The sequence below is a fragment of the Crocodylus siamensis genome, chromosome 5 (genome assembly GCF_052110815.1).
Source record: "Crocodylus siamensis isolate JL-2025a chromosome 5, ASM5211081v1, whole genome shotgun sequence".
Lineage (NCBI taxonomy): Eukaryota > Metazoa > Chordata > Crocodylia > Crocodylidae > Crocodylus > Crocodylus siamensis.
Genome location: NC_143399.1, coordinates 140,182,987 through 140,202,282, shown reverse-complemented (window position 1 = coordinate 140,202,282; position 19,296 = coordinate 140,182,987). Strand labels below are relative to the sequence as shown.

General features: G+C 42.5%; 1 protein-coding gene across 2 annotated transcripts in view; it reads left to right on the top strand.

Annotated features, from left to right (window-relative positions):
- Positions 1-18,693, top strand: part of CMC1 (C-X9-C motif containing 1) — a 66,964-nt gene extending 48,271 nt beyond the window's left edge. For both annotated transcript variants that reach the window (XM_090046491.1, XM_090046489.1), the window contains 2 exons: positions 16,810-16,900; positions 18,399-18,693. In XM_090046491.1, the coding sequence (XP_089902617.1) occupies positions 16,810-16,900; positions 18,399-18,510 (203 nt within the window). In that variant the 3' untranslated portion in view covers positions 18,511-18,693. The remainder of the gene's footprint in view (positions 1-16,809; positions 16,901-18,398) is intronic.
- The last annotated feature ends 603 nt before the right edge of the window (positions 18,694-19,296 follow it).

Sequence of the window (19,296 nt, the reverse complement as noted above, 5' to 3'; positions counted from 1 at the left end):
CTGCCACTTTTGTTTTGTTCAGTCAAGAACGAAACAACCATTTGTACTTTCTGCTTGTTGTCTTTAATTTTGAATAGTGAAGATCCTTCCAAGGAAAGTACAGTAATTTACATTGAATACAAAAGTGCATGCTTTAAGCCATAGCTGCTATAGTTGTAAAGATTCCAGATATGTAGCAGTTTCTGTTTTGGAGTGGACTAAGCTGTCAGCTTTATCTCCATCTGGTGGTGAGAAAAGGTCTTGTCTTCAGAATGTGATCCCAATTTGCTGGTAGTGAAATCTGCTTTTATAGCTTGACTTTTTTTTTTTTGAGGCTGAAGTTCAGCCAGCAGTCACTATGAGGCAGCTGTGTTATGTGTACTCTGTTGCACTCACTTTTCAGTTTGTGCCCAAATGGGACATTTGCTTCCAAAGGAGATGAAGAAATAGGGACTGAGGATGCCCTGAACTACAAGTTCATATAAGAGCAGGCATTGATGGGCAGTAGCCATAGGGAAGCTTGCATTTGTTCTAGTTCTGCCTCTTCTAGCATAGGGTACCGTAAGACTTGATGTCAGATATTCATAGTATAGTGTGGGGAGAAAAATTAAATCACCTTGGTCTAATAGGTTGAAGTTGCTTCTGTCATATACAGGGAGGTCACAGATAGATAATTTCATGCACCGATTGTGGCACCAGCTGCCATTTTCACTGGTTTATTGTGGCAGGGTCCCCTGTTCCTGATTGCCCAGGTGGCCCCACCCTTCCCTGCTGATTGGCAGGGGGCTGTCTTTCATGAGACCCTGCCCCTAACCACTGATTGGTGGACTAGGGTTGGGATCGTATGAAAGGCAGCCATTGGCCAATCGGCAGCAAAGGGAGCAGCTGCCACCTTGGCTACTCCCCTTCCTGCTTCCCTGCCCCCTTACCCCGGCAGGCTGTGAGGCTGGGTGGCTTTCACTGAGGAGCCAACTTTTTTTTTTTTTTAATAAATTGTTTTTATTCCCCCGTTTCAGGTGTTACCTTTGCATTCTTCTTGGCTCTTGCTCTGTGAGTCTTACTCATCCTATTGCAAGAGAACTTGTTTTTCACTTGAGGGGAATTGTGGGAAGGGCACTGGAGCACTGTCAGCATTCATATGATCTTGCCTTTATCCTCATTGCAAAGAAGCAGGTTCCATCCTGAGCTAAGCATCTTGCTTTAATTCTGATTTTTATAGCTGAAGATAATCTTGCTATCCATTTGAACATTGAGTCTGTTTTGCTAAACTCTCAGCCTCAATTATGGTATTTGGTGACAAGTTTCATAGGCTTTTTCTGCATGGCGTAAAATATTTCCTGCCTTCTCATTTTCACTGAATGTTTCAGGTCTAGGCTTTTGTGTCATGAAAATAGAAACAGAAGTTCCAGATCTACCTTCTTTGTGCATTTTATTTTGCATTGCATAAGAAAGTGCCTAAGAACTGTGGTATCTAAATGCTTAGCAGATAAAATAGATTCTATTGTGTGTAGCTATTACAAAGGCAGTAGAGGAATGAAAAATTAACAAACTTCCAGAGTTATGCTGATGTGTCTGGTAAACAAACAAGAAAATAAAGACATTCCTGTGTTGCCTTATGTCTCTTAAATCAAGCAAGATAAAAACAAGAGCTTCCTGGCTTGTTAGAAGAAAGGAGATGGTCTCAAGAAGATGCCAAAAGAGGTGTGAGCAGCTGTTTGGAAATAACCAAAATATTTTGGAGAACATTCACCATTTGTTCTTGGAGGCTAAAGGAGAAGCAGTCTTAGTCCAGAAGTGATGCAAATGAATACCATTCTGCATGCTGTTGCAAGCATTTAGGAGCGATGTCATAAGGTTGGACCTAGAGCCCCCTCATAATTGTCTGAGATTTGTAGGGCTGTGTCACGGGGTCACGTAGGTGCCCTGTGACTGGGATTGAAGTTGACAGAGCTGCCAATCACCAGGGCAGCTCAGGTGCCGGTTGCCAGGGGCGACCAGGTGGCCAGAAGGGGGCAGGGCCGGGCCTTTATAAACAGCCCAGGTCGGAGCCTGACCAGCAGTTCCCTTCTGGTAGCTGCATGAGTGGGAGCTCTGCGGCAGAGCTGAGCAGCCAGAGTTGGGGGCCGCAGCCTTACCACGCTGACCAGCTGCGATGATGCCAGGGATGAGAACACCCTAAAGGGAGGTATGGTTGGGAGCCCTAGAGGGGGCTTGGAGTTTACATTATGAGCGGGGAGGCTCTGTGGTGTTTGTGTTATAGCCAGTTGGCTCGAGTTTCAGTTATAGTTGACCGGAGGACAGGGTGAGGCTGTAGGGGTGAGGAGGCCTCACGGGAGCTCCCCAATAATCTGGGGGTCCTGGGTGCCCAGTAGTGGCACAGTGAGCAGTGCCAGTGGGGCACTACTGTTTGCGCTGGAGAGGCGCGGTGTGGTGCCAGAGAGGCTCAGTGTGCGGGGGTTTCGGACCCCAGGCTGTAAGGGCGATATTTTGCCCAGTGGGGCAAACCACCCAGAAAAGGGTCAAGGGGCCAGGGATTGCTACGGCCACCTGAGCCCCGACCGCGAGGAGCACGGTGGAGCCCCCAGAGTAGGCGAGGCCCCAGATAGGGCGGCAAGGGCTAGAAGCACGGCAAAGACCCCGAGAGGGGTGGGATAGCCCAGAGGTGGGTGAGAGGCCCCTGACAGGGCGAGGTGCGTAGAAGGAGCAAGACAGGCCCTAGAGTGGGGCCGCGGGCGCGAGGGGCGCGGCAAAGTGCCCCAGCAAGGGTAACAAGCACGGGAAGTGCAGCAAAGGCTCCACAGAGGGCAAGGACCGAGATAAACCAGAGAGACAGGCCCTGTGGGGTGAGGCCTGGGCACGGCAAGCCCAGAGGTGCCTGTAGCAGGGTGCAGGTCGCCACGCTGGTATAAAGGGTGCAGGTTGCTTAACCAGCCCAGGGGCACTGGTAAAAGGGCGACAGGCGTGTGACCGACCCAAGGGCGTCGGTAGAGGGACGGCCAGTTGGCGGGACAGGTCCAGGGAGATAGGAGAGGGGCGCCGGGCGTGACAAGCCCCGGGGGCACCAAGTAGGTGACAGGCCCAGGGTGCCAGAGAGGGGCACCGGGTCAGGACGAGCCCGAGGGGCGCCGAAGGGCAGGGGACCCAAACAACGTCCAAGGAACAGCTGCGAGGCTTGGGGCATGCTAAAGGGGAGGTAGGAGGCACGCATAGCCCTTAAGGCAGGGGTGCGCAGAGGCACCCCATACGGAGTAGGGGCAGGAACACACGTACTGTTCACCCGGGGATAAAGGCAGCCTCCCATATAAACTTAATTGTCATCAAAGACGTGGCAGGCGAGAATCAGAGGGTGCTGAAGTGACGGTAGCGGGGCACTAGGGAGTACACAGCCGCTCCTAGGCCCCACTCCCTCACAGGCTGCTAGTAAAATTCATCTGATTTCTTTATAAAGCATCCTGGATTCTCATTCTAAGATGTCAGTCCTTCAGTTAATTTCTCAGCCTGGTGGTCACGAGTGCTAATAGTCTGTGGTGGGTTATGCTGACTATACTACTGCTGCAGTTGCACATGAGCCATCTTCCTCCCCTGTCTCTTTGGTGTTTCATAGCTACATTAAAGATCAGGCAGGAGGGAAATGAGAACGTCATGTGGTTGTTCCGTAGTGCCTACTGCAGGGCTTCACGTACCTTCTTATCTAAGTAGCTATCCTAAGCAGATGTTGGTAGAGACAGGATACTGGATGAAATGGTCTGAGCCGGCATTGCAGTTTCTTTGTTCCTAAGTATGTGTCCCCTACAATTTGAACTATTTAAAATTGGTTTCCAGTATCTTGATACATGCAGTGGCTCAACTGAAGGCAGATTGTTCAAAGAACTCCACTTACTGACAATAGCAAACACCAAAAATACCCATTATTATTTCCAAATGCTGGCTCTCATATGTGTTTCGTGTGGGTATCTGAGACATGTGACTTCCTCAGCATTTCATGCTGGCGTCTGAGATACTCTCCAGTGTACTGTAGGATCCCTGATGACATCTACTTCAAGTGAAGACTGCCATTTGATGCTGAGGGAATGCTGTTAGGATAGGGAAACAGGCTTTTGACAATGGTGAATAACACCCCTTTTCAGGAATTTCAGCTTTAACCTTCTCCCAACCCTGTAAAGCATGCTACGTACTGGTTATTTTTCTGAATGCCATCACCAGTTCATAGATAACTGTGTGGGTCGGTTTAGCTTGGAATATTGGGGAGCAATGTATAAATAAAACTGTTAATAACATATGGACTACATGAAGGCAAATAATCTAGTTGATCAGATAACAGAAGTTCATTTTAAAAAATTGGAGTTTACTTTATGTCAATTTTCTGTTTGCCCTATATAAGATACATTTAATTACTTCATTCCATCTCCCTGTATTCAGATTAATCTGATTCTTATATATATTGTTGCTCAAATTAGAATAATTCTTTAATCAGCTGTATTATGCATGCCATAGTAGACTAGAATAGGGAAGCCACTCCTGGCATACTGACGATGCATATATTTTATTTGTTGTTGTAATTTAAAAGTAAAATCAGAAATATTGATTTCTACTTGACTGGAGAGCTGATTTAGTTTGAATATCAGACTGATCTTAATCAGGTGAGAATTAATTGAGTTGGAGGTATTAGATATTCAGTGATGTTAACTGAACCATGATCAATTTACAGAGAAGCATTCTTTTGTACTGTGTCAGAAATATCAAATAGTTCATGCTCTACAGTGTAAAAAAAATCTTTTCATGTTCATCCTACTACCTCCCTGGCTCATTAGATGCACCAGTAAATCTGTTCTGTGCACACTGAGTAATCTTCAAAGTAACAAGCTAATAAATCCCAATTTAATACAAAATTAAAAGCATAATAACTGTCATAAAACACTGGCAATATTAAAATGATACCAAACTTTATATTTTGTAAGATGTTTAAAGTCCTGTTTATGTCCTCTTCTAAATGTGAACTAGATGCTCTTTTTTTCTGTTCTGTAGTTCTAAGAGTGTGATGCAAATCTTATACACGTTTGTATTTTTTCTTTTTTAAAGAAATGATAGAGATATAATATTAAACCTGGTCTAGATCATGATAAACTCTTTTTTATTGTAAGAGTGTGATGGCAGTATCATAAGTGTTGAGAAAATATAAATGGTGAGATAACACCTCCACAGGACTTGTTCTTAAGTAGTAAAATTGTAAAGTCTTTAAATAAACTATAGCCAGATCTGAGAAGATCAGTTTATCGTGTTAATGGGGAATACTTCATTTTTTAAACGTTAAAAACCCCTTAAAAATGAATGTACAACAATTGTTTGAATTCATCTAATAATTAGATTGCACAGCATGCTGACAGTGTAAAGTTGTAGGTAAGTGCTGTATATTATCATTAAAATGATCTATTAGCAAGGTATTTAATATGGTCATTAACATGTTCAGGTTTCTGCCTATGGTTTTTGGTGTGAATATGCAAAATAATGACAATTTCAGAGATGCTGTTTAATGTAATTTCTGATAAAATTGCTTAACTCACTATGATGCTGTTCTCTTTGTATCAATGTATGGGTATTATATTTCTATTCTACCTATTCAGACATGATAAATCATAATTTAGAAATGCGCATTTTGTCAGTGTTAAGCATCTTGTTAATAGGGAGAGTCAGTTCATACTTGCTAACTTCATAATTACCATTAAAACATAAGTGATTTAAAAATGAAGAAAGCAATGTTACTCCTTAAAAACAAAAACATAGTAGCATTCTGACTTATCCCTTCATTTGAAATGGGAGAATTCCAGCTTTCTAAACCATTTTAAAATTGGGGAGGAGGAGATTATTTGCTAGCTCTTTTTCCTGCTTTAAAGACCTTTCAATTTTATATTTTTAATAAGAATTTCTATACCTGCTCAAATATGACAGTGTAAAAAGACCCAACCCCAAACACTGGAACATCAGTCTGTTGTGGTAGAGACCACCTGCATACCCCTGAACTTCATGTGTGACAAGTAGACCACTAAAGAAAAACCTCAATGCCTTGTGTCATCTCCCCTACTGAACATTTGACATCTGCAGCAGTGGTAGGGTTTCGGCAGTTGGTCAGTAAGCTGCAAGAAAATTTTAAAGTTAACCTGCACCTTGCTTAAATATTCTGTGATACAACTTCATCTGGTGTAATGGATTTATAACTGTTTGCACCAGATGTTGATATGCCTTTTTAAGCTGACATCCAACAAGTTTTTCCTCTTATAATAGAATTTATTTTTGGTCCTGAAAAGGCATCCTTACCCCCTATTGTTTGAAGTAAGAACATAACTTGGGGGGGCACCCAAACCTCTTCTACAGTTGCTAGTCTAAAAGTTTAGAAACTCAGAGATACAGGAGGTTGGTTTGTTTTTTTTAAACAAATTATAATTTTACATGATTTACTTGAATCCAAGACAAACATGTTCTGTTCCACCTCCCACCCCAAATATAGTTTGGGGGTAAAGTCTTGTATTGGATTCAGGTATTGGCTCGGGGGCAGGCAGCTATGGCTTCTAGAGCTGCAGCCACTGGCTGCTTTAGCCTAGGACCAGGGCCAGAGCTGCAGCTGCTGCTGCTGTCTGACTGGGCTGGCTTGGGATGGTGTGTGTGGTGGGGAAGGGGGAAGTGCAGGGGGGAGCCTATGTATCATGCAGTCCAGGAGGTGCATGGGGGAACAGCTCTGGCCTGAGTAGCCACCTGGATGGGACCAGAGCTGGGAAACCGCACATAGGGTAAGTAGTGGTGAGGGAAGCAAGTGGCTGGGAGAAACAGGGCAGTAGACAGGGCACCAGGAAGAGGGCATGTAACAAGTAAGCAAGCATGGGGGGAGATGGCAGACAGCACAATGTATAGCCTGGGGGGAGCTGGAGCCACTATATAGGGTAAGTGGCTGCAGGGAGGGCAGGGGGATGGGTGCACAGGCACAGGCATTATGGGGAGGGGACAGAAGGCAGGGAGAGTAGATAGGGTGAGCAGGCAGTAGGGGAAGAATGAAAGAGGCCCAGTTGCTTGCTCCCTGCCATTTCTTTCCTCACTGCTGTGGTGGGGGAAGGATGGAGGATAGGACACATTTAAGCCAACTCTCCAGAATTAGATACTATACATGGAAAATTATAACTAATTTATAATGTTCCATGTACAGGATCTAATTATTGGGGGGGGGGGAAGGTTGGTTTAAATTTGAATTAGTTTTGGATTCAGGTAAAGACAGTAGTGTCTTTCTAATGTTTGTTAGTTTCAGGTTGAAAAACCTGCATCTTAAAGCATACATGCACAAGTGCACATGCTCGCTATTTCCACTCACCCCCCCCCCCCCCACTTGGAGACTCTCTGTACCTTGATTTCCCCCCCCCGCAAAAAGATAAAAGAACCCCTCATATGGTCTTAACTCTTCTCATTTTGTTTTCTATTTGTTCCCCAAACTCTCCTGCATTATAAGTATTAACTATTACTGGAGAATGAACAATAGGCATTCAAATTAAACCACCAACACAAAGCACTCTTCTTGTATCCCTGTAATTTTTGACAAAGATTGGTGAGCTGTAAATATCACAATATCCTCATAATACTGGCCACTTTGCTTGGTTGATGGAGAAGCTCTAATCCACTGTTTTCTAAGATTTTGTGGTTTACACTATACCACAGTGAAATCAGCCACTCTCATGCCTTCCTAATTCAGCTGCCAGGTTTTGTTCATCACTTTTGCAAACATACAGCAATTACATGATTCGCATGCATATGGACAGTTGCGCCCTCCCTGCGGAGGGGCACCTCACAGCTTGGGAGATGCTGCTGTAATCCAAGCAAAGCATTCTCTGATCTAGTGCAGTATTTACATTTTCTCTGCCTTTATTATGAATGTTTACTAAAATATTTTATTTGCATTGATTGGGGTAAGAGAAGACTCCATGGCCAGCCTCTTCAGAAGTGCTTTCTGCTGCAGTGTCCAAGCAGTGCTGGATCTACCTCATCATTGGGCATATTTCAGATGTAGATGCCTCCTGTCATTTAGCAACAGTGTTGACTGCTTTCTTAGCGGGGGAGGAGCTCTCATTCATTTAACATGGTGCTTTCTGGTGGCACTCCTTCCCCCACACCTCCTTTTTGAGGTTTACCTCTAGCCAGCCTTTCTTTGTTTTGTAATATTTACTCACTTAGCTGGTCACTGATGTTCTGTGTCTGAGCTTGTACCAACAGCAGGAACAGTCATCCATGTTGTGGATCAAAGCCAAACAGTAGTAGCTCTTGCATACTAATTGGATGTCTGTGGTTTAGCAAGCCAGTGTGGACACCCGTGCAGGCAGACTCTTCGGATAAGAAGCTTTGCAGAGTGACAAACGGAGAATACTTATTTAGGTAGAACAGGTTTCCTTGACAGCTCAAACATCTGTGAAATAATGGTGGTTCAGTTCAGTGACCAAGCCAAACACCACCACCACCACAACAAAACAAAAATTGAATTTGTAGTCAATCCAAAATGGGAATTTTTTTGCCTATGTTGGTAAAATGAAAACATGTTAATCTGAAACATTTAATTCATTCAAAATTAAAGACTTTCATTTTAGATTACATGACCCATGTTTACCTTTTAAAAATGGATATCAATTTTTTAACTTTTTTAAAATGAAAAGTTAAAATTTCACATTCAAAACATCAAAACAAAATTAATTCTTTGGGTGGTTTAGTATATTAGTAGTTTGAAGATACGCAAAGACTGTTTTGACTTCTACTTTTGCCTTTTTCCCCAGCTGAAACCTAGCTCTGAAATTCACAAACAGATTGCAAAGTTCAGCTAAATTCACCATAGTTGGCAAAGTTACTCTCCTTGTCCCAAAAGACAGCCAGTATGACTTGCAAGTTGTTGACTGGGGAGCTTGGAAGTAAGAGGCTGAAATTCTCATCTCTGCAAGTTTAATGGTGGTTTTGCCATAGATTTCAGTGAGGGCAGGTTTTCATCCGAAGTACCTAACACTGGACAAACTGGCTGCCTTATTTTGTGCTCTTTTAGATGCCTGACTGGGTCCTGTAGGAGGAACTACGTATTACCTGCAGCGATTCCCAAAACCACTGAAAACAAATTAGCAGGTTTCTTTTTAATTAATAAAACCCCTGTTTTATGTACTTCAGTCTCCACCTCAAATCTGTTTTGTATTTTTATTTACATATACTGTTTCTTGGCCTTACAAAACTGATATCAGTATTGAAAGAGCACCTGTTCCTTATTGAGACTATAATGTCAGGGAATAGCTGTAGTCAGTGTATGAAAGGGTTAGACTCCCTCCAAAGTTCTGATTTCTCTTAGTAACTGTTAAATTCATAGGTTTAATTTGCTATTATATTTTTGTAATTACATTGTTTGTATTTGCCTTTTTCACACTTGGCTCCATACCATTCTCCAATACCAGAATCACCAGAACCAAAAATGTGGTGGTGACTGAACATGAATTTCTATTTTTGTCATTTTGAGTTGGCATTACGTTTGAAAGCATCATGCCCAACCTATGCAGTTATTCCCAAATTCAGACTTTTAAATGAACTTCTGATCAGTGTTTTAGAGGCTACTGGTTAACTGGGGGAGGGAGGATTATATAAAATGGAATATAACTAAAAATAACCCCACTCTCATGTCTACTAGTAAGTTTATGATGAACATTTATGGCCAAACATGTGATGCATCCCAGTCTTTTACACTGCTGTTAGAGGATTTCTCAAGTGCTAGGAATAGAAGGAGGGAGGACTAATTAGATAGCGTGTACTCATGTGGGGAATCTCATACGCTGTCTCCTGCCCCATTTTCCTTTCCTTGTTAAGCATCAGCAACATTAAAGCTATATAGCTTGAAGCAGTTTTATCACTTTGTAATGATGCTTTTTACTTGCATGGCCATGTACCACAACCATGGCCTTCTGAAACTAGGGAATGCTTGCTACTGCAGTTCAGGTTTGTTCATGGGGACATCACGCCTTTAACCAATCAAGGCTGTGGTGAACTAACAAGTGAGAGGGACCTCCTGTTGTCTTCTGCCTTCTTTTTACTTCACAGCTTCCAGAAGGAATGATTATAACAAAAAAAAAGCAGCACAGCACTTAAGCCTGTGTCTATAGGGACTATGAATCAGATTGTTCACCAAGACGAATCTTAAGCTTGAAACAGCTTTTAATGAGAGAAACACTTTTTTTTTTTTTATTTGACTATAACCGTCTTAGGAAATGGCAATTTAGGAGCACACTGTAAAAGTACTCCAAGCGACAACAAAAAAAGCCATAGATTTTAAAACAGTGGGACTACCTACACTTTTTATTACAACTTATTTTGCATCTCTTATATTTCTAAGTTTATAGGCAATACTGTTCATAAAATGTGGGGTACTATTTGTTCAAAAAAAAAAGTAAGAAAACAAATTGCACACTATATATCCATGGATAATTTGCAATCTAAAACATAAATGTGCACAATCCAGCTCTTAACTAAAGTACTTGACTTCTATGTGAAAAGGCTCTCTTGGGCATAAGTCATCTTCTGTTCTCCCAAATACCTCCTTTAAGTTCACTTTTTTTTAAAAAGTTTTTCAGTGCTAATGAATTCATGGTAAAATTCATTGTAGAACATCTGCATTGCTTTGTTGTTTATATGGTGATATTGGTACATTCATATGTCTAAAATGTATTGCCCATCTGGTTATGTGTGCTTCTGCTTAGTTGTTCTTCAGTCACAAGACTGATCTGAAGATAGCATGATGATGGTGTGTGTGTGGGAGAGAGACTATTAACTATTGAATTGCACATACACTTGCATTTGGGTCAGAGCAAATCTTGCTCATGGACAGTAAACAGCCTGACATTTTAAGAAGCCATGTTCAGACCTTTTCAAAATATGTTTAGGACTGATGATGAGTAAACTTACCTATGTTTGTACATAGCCAGAACTTGCTGCCTTATATTTTGGCACTAGTTACAAACAAGTATTTCCTCATATACTAAAATCTTGAGTCAATGGCTTGCTATCATTTAACAACATTGCATTAGTTCAGTGTGTGCAAAAAACATGAGAAGTTACATTTTTGAATATATTAATGTGCAATTTAGGGAGGTAGAGATTAGAGCAAGGGAGGTGCATGTTCAGTGTTCAGCATGCCTAATTTATTTTACTTTTCGTATTGTGTGAGCCTGAAGGGTCCTGCTTTTTTTGAGTTCGTTTAAAAAAAAAAAAAAAGCCTATACTGCTGATTCATTAATGTAATTATTGAAACAATCTTTGGAAGTGTCCCACGTACATTTGGTATTCAAGGGCTTTTGAAAAAAGACAGAAGTACTATGGGGTAGTGGTGATGGCACTGGACCTTAACTTGCCACAGCTCTGGTTTTTTGAGGGCTGCTTGAAAAAAATGAGACTTCCTTCCACAAGAGATGATATAGCCAAGCGGTGCTTAATTGGCTTAGTAATTTCTGCCAACATTACTGTATTAGCATGCTGTAATTATTGTGCTTGGTAATTTTGGAAGCCCTAATCATAAAAGCACTAGAACATTAACTATCTTAGATTACCTGATCTTTAACACTAATAATGTAAACCTTTGTTATTAGCTCCTCTTGTTAGTGTTCTATCAGCTATCCTTCACACCGTTAGTATTAACACTAATAGAGTAATTAATGTTTCTCTTTCACAAACCATTTCATTATGAAAGCAACTTGGCAGTAAGAAAAGTAGGAAGGGATTTTAGAGTTGGATGTGTTATGCAATTCTCTACAATTTCAGAAACTGGTTGTTGGTGTTAGCAGCATCCCAGTATATGAATCATGTTAATGGGTTTAGAGGATTTGAAGGAAAAATCCTAATTAAAACCTTGTTGCCAAATAAGTGACAAAATGCATCTTTACATGTGCTTCAGGCTGGGTGGGGTTAATTAGAATGGCTCTCAGGAGCCATGCTAGAGCACCCACAGCATCTTATGTGTTCAGCATCCCATGCTTCAAAATGGCAGCAAGGTGATTTAGCTAAAGCTTATTCAACAAGCTTTAGTTAAAGCACCCCTCCACCCCCCCAACACACACACCTTTTTGAAATGTGGGAATGCTGAATACACATGACACTATGGCTGCTGGAGTGTTTTAATTGGAATGCATCGGAGCAGGTGTCGGGCAAGCGTCTAGGTGTCCAGAGTTCTTAGAAATAGCTAAAGGGTCCAGGCCAATTGTGGTTATACTTGAAAATCAGACCTGATGAATGACAAAATGTTTATTCCATTGCTAATTGTATACGAAACAAATCTAAAGTCAGAAGTATGTAGTGGTTTGTTCAGCTTAATTCATGCACTGCAAACTTTTGATACATTTTGTTGCATATTATTTAAAGGTAGAGATACTGCCAGAAAAGGAATCTCCGCATTGCATGCGACTAGGGAAGGTATCTGGTTTCAAAAATGCTTTCAGTATCATTTTATTTCAGATTCTTAATTTTTAACTTAAGAGCTCAAAGCCAGCCATTGATCAAAAAGCAGCGAGACCAAGCAAACTTAGTACATGGCATAAGCACTTCTCATGTATAGGAGTGAAAAATCAGAATTAGCTAGCAGAATAAATGTCACTCAAGTGGTGTACAGGTAGTTAGGAGTTAATTGCTCTAATTGTTTTTCAGCCACCACAAAGGTAGAAAGCAGTATAGTTTCACACTGTGGGTTTTCTTTTACAACGCTATATGATCTGCAGACACTAGCATCAAGTTTAGAGTGCTTAATTTAAAAAGAGTAGATTCTGTTACATGGCAGATATTAAAAAAACAAGAAGTATGATGTGCATCCCTGACTGAAGTGTAGTGATGTGAAGTTTGAATTTCCAGAAGTTCAGAACTTGCTGTCTCAAACCTTTTTGTGAGCAACCCCTGGAACCCCAAGTTTCTCCCCACTGGCCAACTATTTGGCTCAAAGATCAGGCTTGAGGTTGCCCTGGGATAATTCCTTATCCCTGCAAGCCTCAGCTTTACTACCCTTATACTAGACCCCATGGCTGCAGTGAAGGGATCTTTGCCAATCCTAGGTGGCTTCCACTTTGGGTTTTGAAGGAAACATTAGGTCCTCTTTTTTGTCAAAAGGGCTAGCTTGGGGTTGGCCCAGAGATCACTCTTTCCATAAGCAATCGTTAAGAAGACAAAAGAGCAAAAGGATTTATGTAGCAAAAAATAATTTATGAACAAAACTAATAAGAACTTTGAAGAGAGACAGAAAAAGAAAACAAATACTTTCTTGCTCCCTCATCCAGCTACACACTAGCGTTCTTGAGAGTCCTAGCTGTTTTTTTAAGAGCTCAGCCTGCTAATTTGACCAGAGTTTTCAGAGATCAGCCTTTCTGCTGATTTGACTAGCCCTGGGTACTGAGGCCTCTGACCTTTCTTCAGCTTGGGAAAAATTCAAAAGACCTGAATTCTATCATAGCTAGGCTTGAAGAAAACTCCAAGCCAGCCCCCTTCATCAGCACTGTTTTAATTGCTCAAGACCTCGGTACCCTGCAGAACTTTCTGGTCTCCCAGTGTCCCTCTTGCTATGACTGACCGTTTCTCTCCAATGGTTCTTCTGTAGAGAGCTGATTTCCCCACTACAGGCAGACAAATGCCATAGGTGTCTAACCCAATAATATCTCCTTCTGCCTGTGTCTGGAAGTAGCAGCTGTTCTTAGATATGTATTCCTTGGCTAAGCCTGAATTTCCTTGGCTAAGTCGTGTCCAGAATTATAAAGATATGCATTGGAAGCGTAACAATCTATACACTGATAAAAGTGACAGAAACTGATAAAGCATAACATGGGCCTTCCAACAAGACTGAACAATACCATATCGGTACAAGAAAACATATTAATGACACCGGACAGACCCCCAGAACATAATGGGGTTCATGCCATTTCATAGACATTTGGGCTGGAAGGGACCCCAGAGGATCATCGAGTCCAGCCCCCTGCCCCAGGGGCAGGAAGTCAGCAGGGATCATAGGATCCCAGCAAGCTAAGCATCCAAATGTGTTTTGAAGGTGTTCAAAGTGGGTGATTGAACCGCCTCCAATGGCAGTCTGTTCCAAACCTTGGGGGCCCGGGCAGTGAAGAAATTCTATCTTGCGTCCAGCCTGAACCGGTCACAGTGGAGTTTGTGACCATTCAATCTTGTCATCCCTTGGGGGGCTCTGGTAAACGGATGTTCCCCCAGATCCTGGTGAGCACCCCGATAAACATATAGGTAGCCACAAGATCACCCCTGAGCCTGCGCTTTTCCAGGCTAAATAGCCCCATTGCTCTTAGCCTATCATCATAAGGTCTGTTTTCCTGACCTCTGACCATGTCTGTGGCTCTCCTCTGCACCCTGTCAAGCTTTTCCACATCCTTTTTGAATTGCGGAGCCCAAAACTGGACGCAGTGCTCCAGCTGGAGCCTCACCAAGGCCGAGTACAGCGGGAGAATGACATCCCGGGATCTGCTTGAGAAGCGTCTATGGATGCAAGCCAGTGTTTTGCTTCTTTACTAGCTGCAGCATCACACTGAAGGCTCATGTTCATCTTGTGGTCAACCGTGACCCCCAAGTCCCTTTCATTTGTAGTGCTAACCAGCATAGCACTACCAAACCTATAAGCATGGTGCAGGTTTTTCCTCCCAAAGTGGAGAGCTTTGCATTTTTTGGTGTTGAACACCATCAGGTTCTTGTCTGCCCATTTCATGAGTGTCTAGATCTGCCTGGATCACCCTCCTGTCCTCAGGTGTGGATGCTTTACCCCAGAGTTTGGTGTCATTGGCGAACTTGGCCAGTCCGCTTCTGACACCAATGTCCACATCATTGATGAAGATGTTAGACAGAATAGGCCTTAGGACAGAGCCTTGTGGGACCCCACTGGTCACAGCGCACCAAGATGATTGACTCCTGTCGACCACCACCCTCTGGGTCCTACCATGGAGCCAGTTCCCCAGCCAGCAGACTGTGGTGACGTCAAGGCCGCAGTTAGCCAGTTTAGCCAAGAGGTGATCGTGGGATACCAGATCAAAAGCTTTTTTAAAGTCAAGGTATACGATTTTGATCTCTTCCCTCTTGTCCAGGTAATAAGTCACCTGGTCATAAAAGGAAATGAGATTGGTCAAGTAAGACCTACCACCCACAACAAACCCATGCTGAGTATCCCTCAGGATTTTGCCTTCAGCTAGTCTGTTAAGGATGGCCTCCTTGATAATGTTTTCCATGACCTTCCCTAGGATAGAGGTCAGGCTGATGGGCCTGTAGTTTGCTGGATCTGCTTTCCTCCCTTTCTTGAAGATAGGCATGACACTGGCCCTCTTCCAGTCTTTGGGCACTTCACCAGAGCACCAAGAGCTCTCAAAAATCTGGGCCAGGGGCTAAGCTATGAAGCTTGCCAGCTCCCCAAGTACCCTTGGGTATAACCCATCAGGGCTAGCTGACTGAAGGTATCCAGCCTGTCGAGGTGTTCCTTCATGAGGTCAGCTTCAGTGGAGGGCAAGGAATCTCCCTCGCCTGGGCTTCCCTGACTCAGTGGGCAGGGCCGTCTCATGGGGCTGATGAAAAACTGATGCAAAGTACCCTTTTAGCAAGTTTGCTTTTTCCTGAGTGTCAGTTGTCAGTTGCCCCATCTGGTTGAGCAGGGGTGCGGTGTTGCCCTTCCTTTTCCTCAGGTTCCCCACATATCTAAAAAAAGGACTTTTTATTTTCCTTGATATTTGTAGCTAGTTGGAGTGCCATCGCAGCCTTGGCTTTTCTGATTTGCTCTCCGCAAGTCCGGACTAAGGCGGAGTATTCCTCCTTGGCGGCAGTTCCAGTCCTCCATCCTTTGTAGGTCTTCCTTTTAAGATGCAGGAGGTCCGCCAGTTCCCTGGAGAGCCAAGGGGGCTGCTTTGTGCCCTTTTGCTGCCTTTCCTCTGAGACGGGATAGACTTTGCTTGCGCATCCAGGATTGCTCCCTTCACGAGCAACCACCCGTCTGAACTGCCCTCTCCATTGGGTTGTGGCCTTTTAGGACCTCTGTGACAAGCCTCCTTAGCTTGTCAAAGTCAGCTTTCCTGAAGTCGAGGACTTCCGTACAACTGACTGACTTGCCAGCTTTACGGCAGATGGTGAAGGTGATGAGTTCATGATCACTGTCACCCAGCTTCCCTTCAATTTTTAGGTTGCCAATTAAGTCATCCCTTGTTGCTAGTACAAGGTCGAGCAGCGCTTTACCTCTTGTCAGCCTATAGACTTCCTGCGTAGAGGTCATCGTTCACACGAGAGAAAGCTTTGCGACCACTCGGATTTGGCTGAGCGCTCTTCCCATGAGATGTCTGGGTAGTTAGTCTCCCATGACAACCATACGCTGGGATTGTGCTGCCTCAGCCAGTTCCCTGGTGAACTCCTGGGACCCCTTGACTCTGGGTAGGGGTCTGTAGTAGACCCCCACCATAGTGTCCCCTGCGCCATGTTCTCCACGGATTTTAACCCAGAGGGTCTCAAGTCATCCACCGTGGGTGCCAGTGTCAGTTTGCAAGGACGCATCGCTTTACTTGACATAGAGAGCTACGCCCCCACCCCTTTTGTCAACTTGATCCCTCCTGTACAGAGTATAGCCATCTATACCCGTGGTCCAGTCATGGGTGGAGTCCCACCAGGTCTCCGTTATCCCAATTACATTGTAGTCATTTTGCCCAGATAGGTGACCCCCAAATGAATCTATCTAAAATCGTAATGATTTACTGTATTGCCATATAGAGATTCATAGCAGGGGAGAGGCCAAATTTACATATGTATGTTTTTTTATCGTTTCAGATTTTACTAAATGCTGCCAAGAGACTGGCTTTTTAATGGTGGTAAAGTGTCAACAGGAAAATGCAGCACTGAAGGAGTGTCTAACTGCCTAGTAAGTCAACATAGCCTAGTCGTTGCTTTTCCAAAACATATATGTTACTCTCGTGATCTTAACTAAAAAAAAAAAAAAAAAAAAGGAAAATAATTCCTATAGGCAGCATTTCATATTCATTATTCAGAGTCAAGATAAGTCTCAAAAAAGGTACTTCATTTTCCAAATTATTCTGGAGTTATTGAAGATAACCCTTCACGCAGGTTTGCAAATTATATGACTTAAAGTTTTCCACAACTGAACCTAGTTTAGTGCATCTCCTAGAAGAAAGCATTATTTTTCTGGATCAGAGACAGAAAAAAGTACCTGTAGTCAACCTAGAGCATCTCTTTTTTTTAATAATTAAGTAGTTTAAATTAGGACAGGGGTGTCAAACTCTCCCAGTCCTGTGGGTCAGATCTGACTGCAGGGCTTCCTGTGGGACAGGAACTCAGCAGCATGAGAACTGACACAGTTATTGCTTACTGCACTGCCACCAACATGCATTCCCAGCAGAGCTCTATACTCAGGAGTCCCAGGGTGGTCCCCACTTCTTAATTCCTGGCCCTTCCAGGCCACTGGTCTGATTGAAACAGCTCTGCAGGCCCCATCTAGCCCATGGGCTATAGCTTTGAGACCCTTGACTTAAAAAGCCAGGTTTATTACTTAATATATTTTACATGGTTCATATTTATCATGTATGAAATTACTATAGAGCGAGTTATTTGACACATTTATGTTCAAAGAAGAAAGGCAGTCACTTGGTATTACTACAAATGGGAAACAGATGGGACTAATTGAAGGATGCCTTTTCCCCTCTTTTAACTGAAAATTGTCTCATATTTATGAAAACTGGTTCATAACATTAGGACTATTGCTACAGATGGTGGTGGTAGGGGGACAAGTATTTTACCTTGGTGTCAGAGAGCAGCACTGAGCTGTTAAACTTTTCCTTGACTGTTATCAAAGAGAGTCTGAAAGAATGATATTTTTTCCTATTTTTCTTTTCTGTGGCAGGTGCCATAAACTACCATACTTACCGAAATCCAAGATGACTTCAAATTTCAGTAATTAGGTTCTTTATACAGAAAAGTTTGCATAGAAAATTATAACAAGTTTCCAATAGAATCTATGTACTGGAGGATCGTCTTAAATTTTGTCCCTGACTGCAGCAAAAAGTGGGTGGGTGGGTGGGTAGATAGCCTGATCCCCACACCTTGCTCCCCTGCCCACTTGCCCTTCATGCCTTTCCCTTCTGGGGATTGTATTTCCAGATGTGCTTTGTTGCATCCTTCAGCCATGTCATGCTTTAGGGCCATTCTGTCCAGTAGTGCAATGCTGGAAGGGTAGATGCAGATCTGAACTTCAGATGCTTAATACACAAATTGCACGTAATGTTTACAGTCACCATAGCACAATATTAATTAGTGATGATAGTATTGTCTTCAGTTGTATACATACCTGTTCTTCAGTTAAGACTGAAGCCATGGTATCATTTGTATTATGTCTTTTTTTGTAGCTACAAAGACCCAGCGTTTTATGAAGAATGCAAAATGGAATATCTAAAGCAAAGAGAAGAATTCAGAGCAACTGGAATTCCTGCTAAGCAGAAACGTCTTACATCTATGTAACTAAAATATGAAATCAAGTTCTGAAATTTCAGTTGTTATCTGTACACATTTTGAATTGGTAAAATGAGCTAATCAAGCAAATAAACTTATTTTTTTAAAAAAGGGTCTTTTAAGCAGGATTTGAGTGAAAAATATAGAATGAATGCATCTTGGGTGTATTGGGAATAAATAACATACTATGAATATATAGTCAGCATTTTTTTTACGTGCTTAATTTCAAGGATTTAAGAAACATGAACTTGAAGTCTAACCGAGGGAGATGCAGGAAGTCTCTTCTTACTAAACTCCTTGCTGATTTTTCTCCATCAGTATTTCTGGTGGTTTGGTTTGTTTCTTAAGATACACTTTTACTTCTCCAAAGGAAGATGTTTTGCTTCTATTTCAGAGGACTCCCAGCTGCTGCTGTTTTAAAAGAACAATTTAAGGCTGTTTTTGCTTTAGGTTGCAAGAGGCCATACACAGACTTCCTACGTTTATATTTTTCCCTCCTCAAATGTACCACTGCAGTGCCATTATTACTAACTGTTTAAACATTAATGCTTTATCTCATTTGATAAAAATGAATTTAAATTCCTTTCCTATTCCTCACCTGAAGTTTGACCATATTATGAGAATCACTTTTTAGTACACTGCACCATCGAGAGCTACAGTTGTAAAGAAAAGGCATAGTTAGTCCCAGGCAGCATTCAGTCTTTCTTGTCCTGGTACCATCTGGATCTTCATCACAGTTTCTAGGGTGGCAAATGTGAGCCTTTCAGGGCAGATTTTCTCACTTTAATGTCTCTG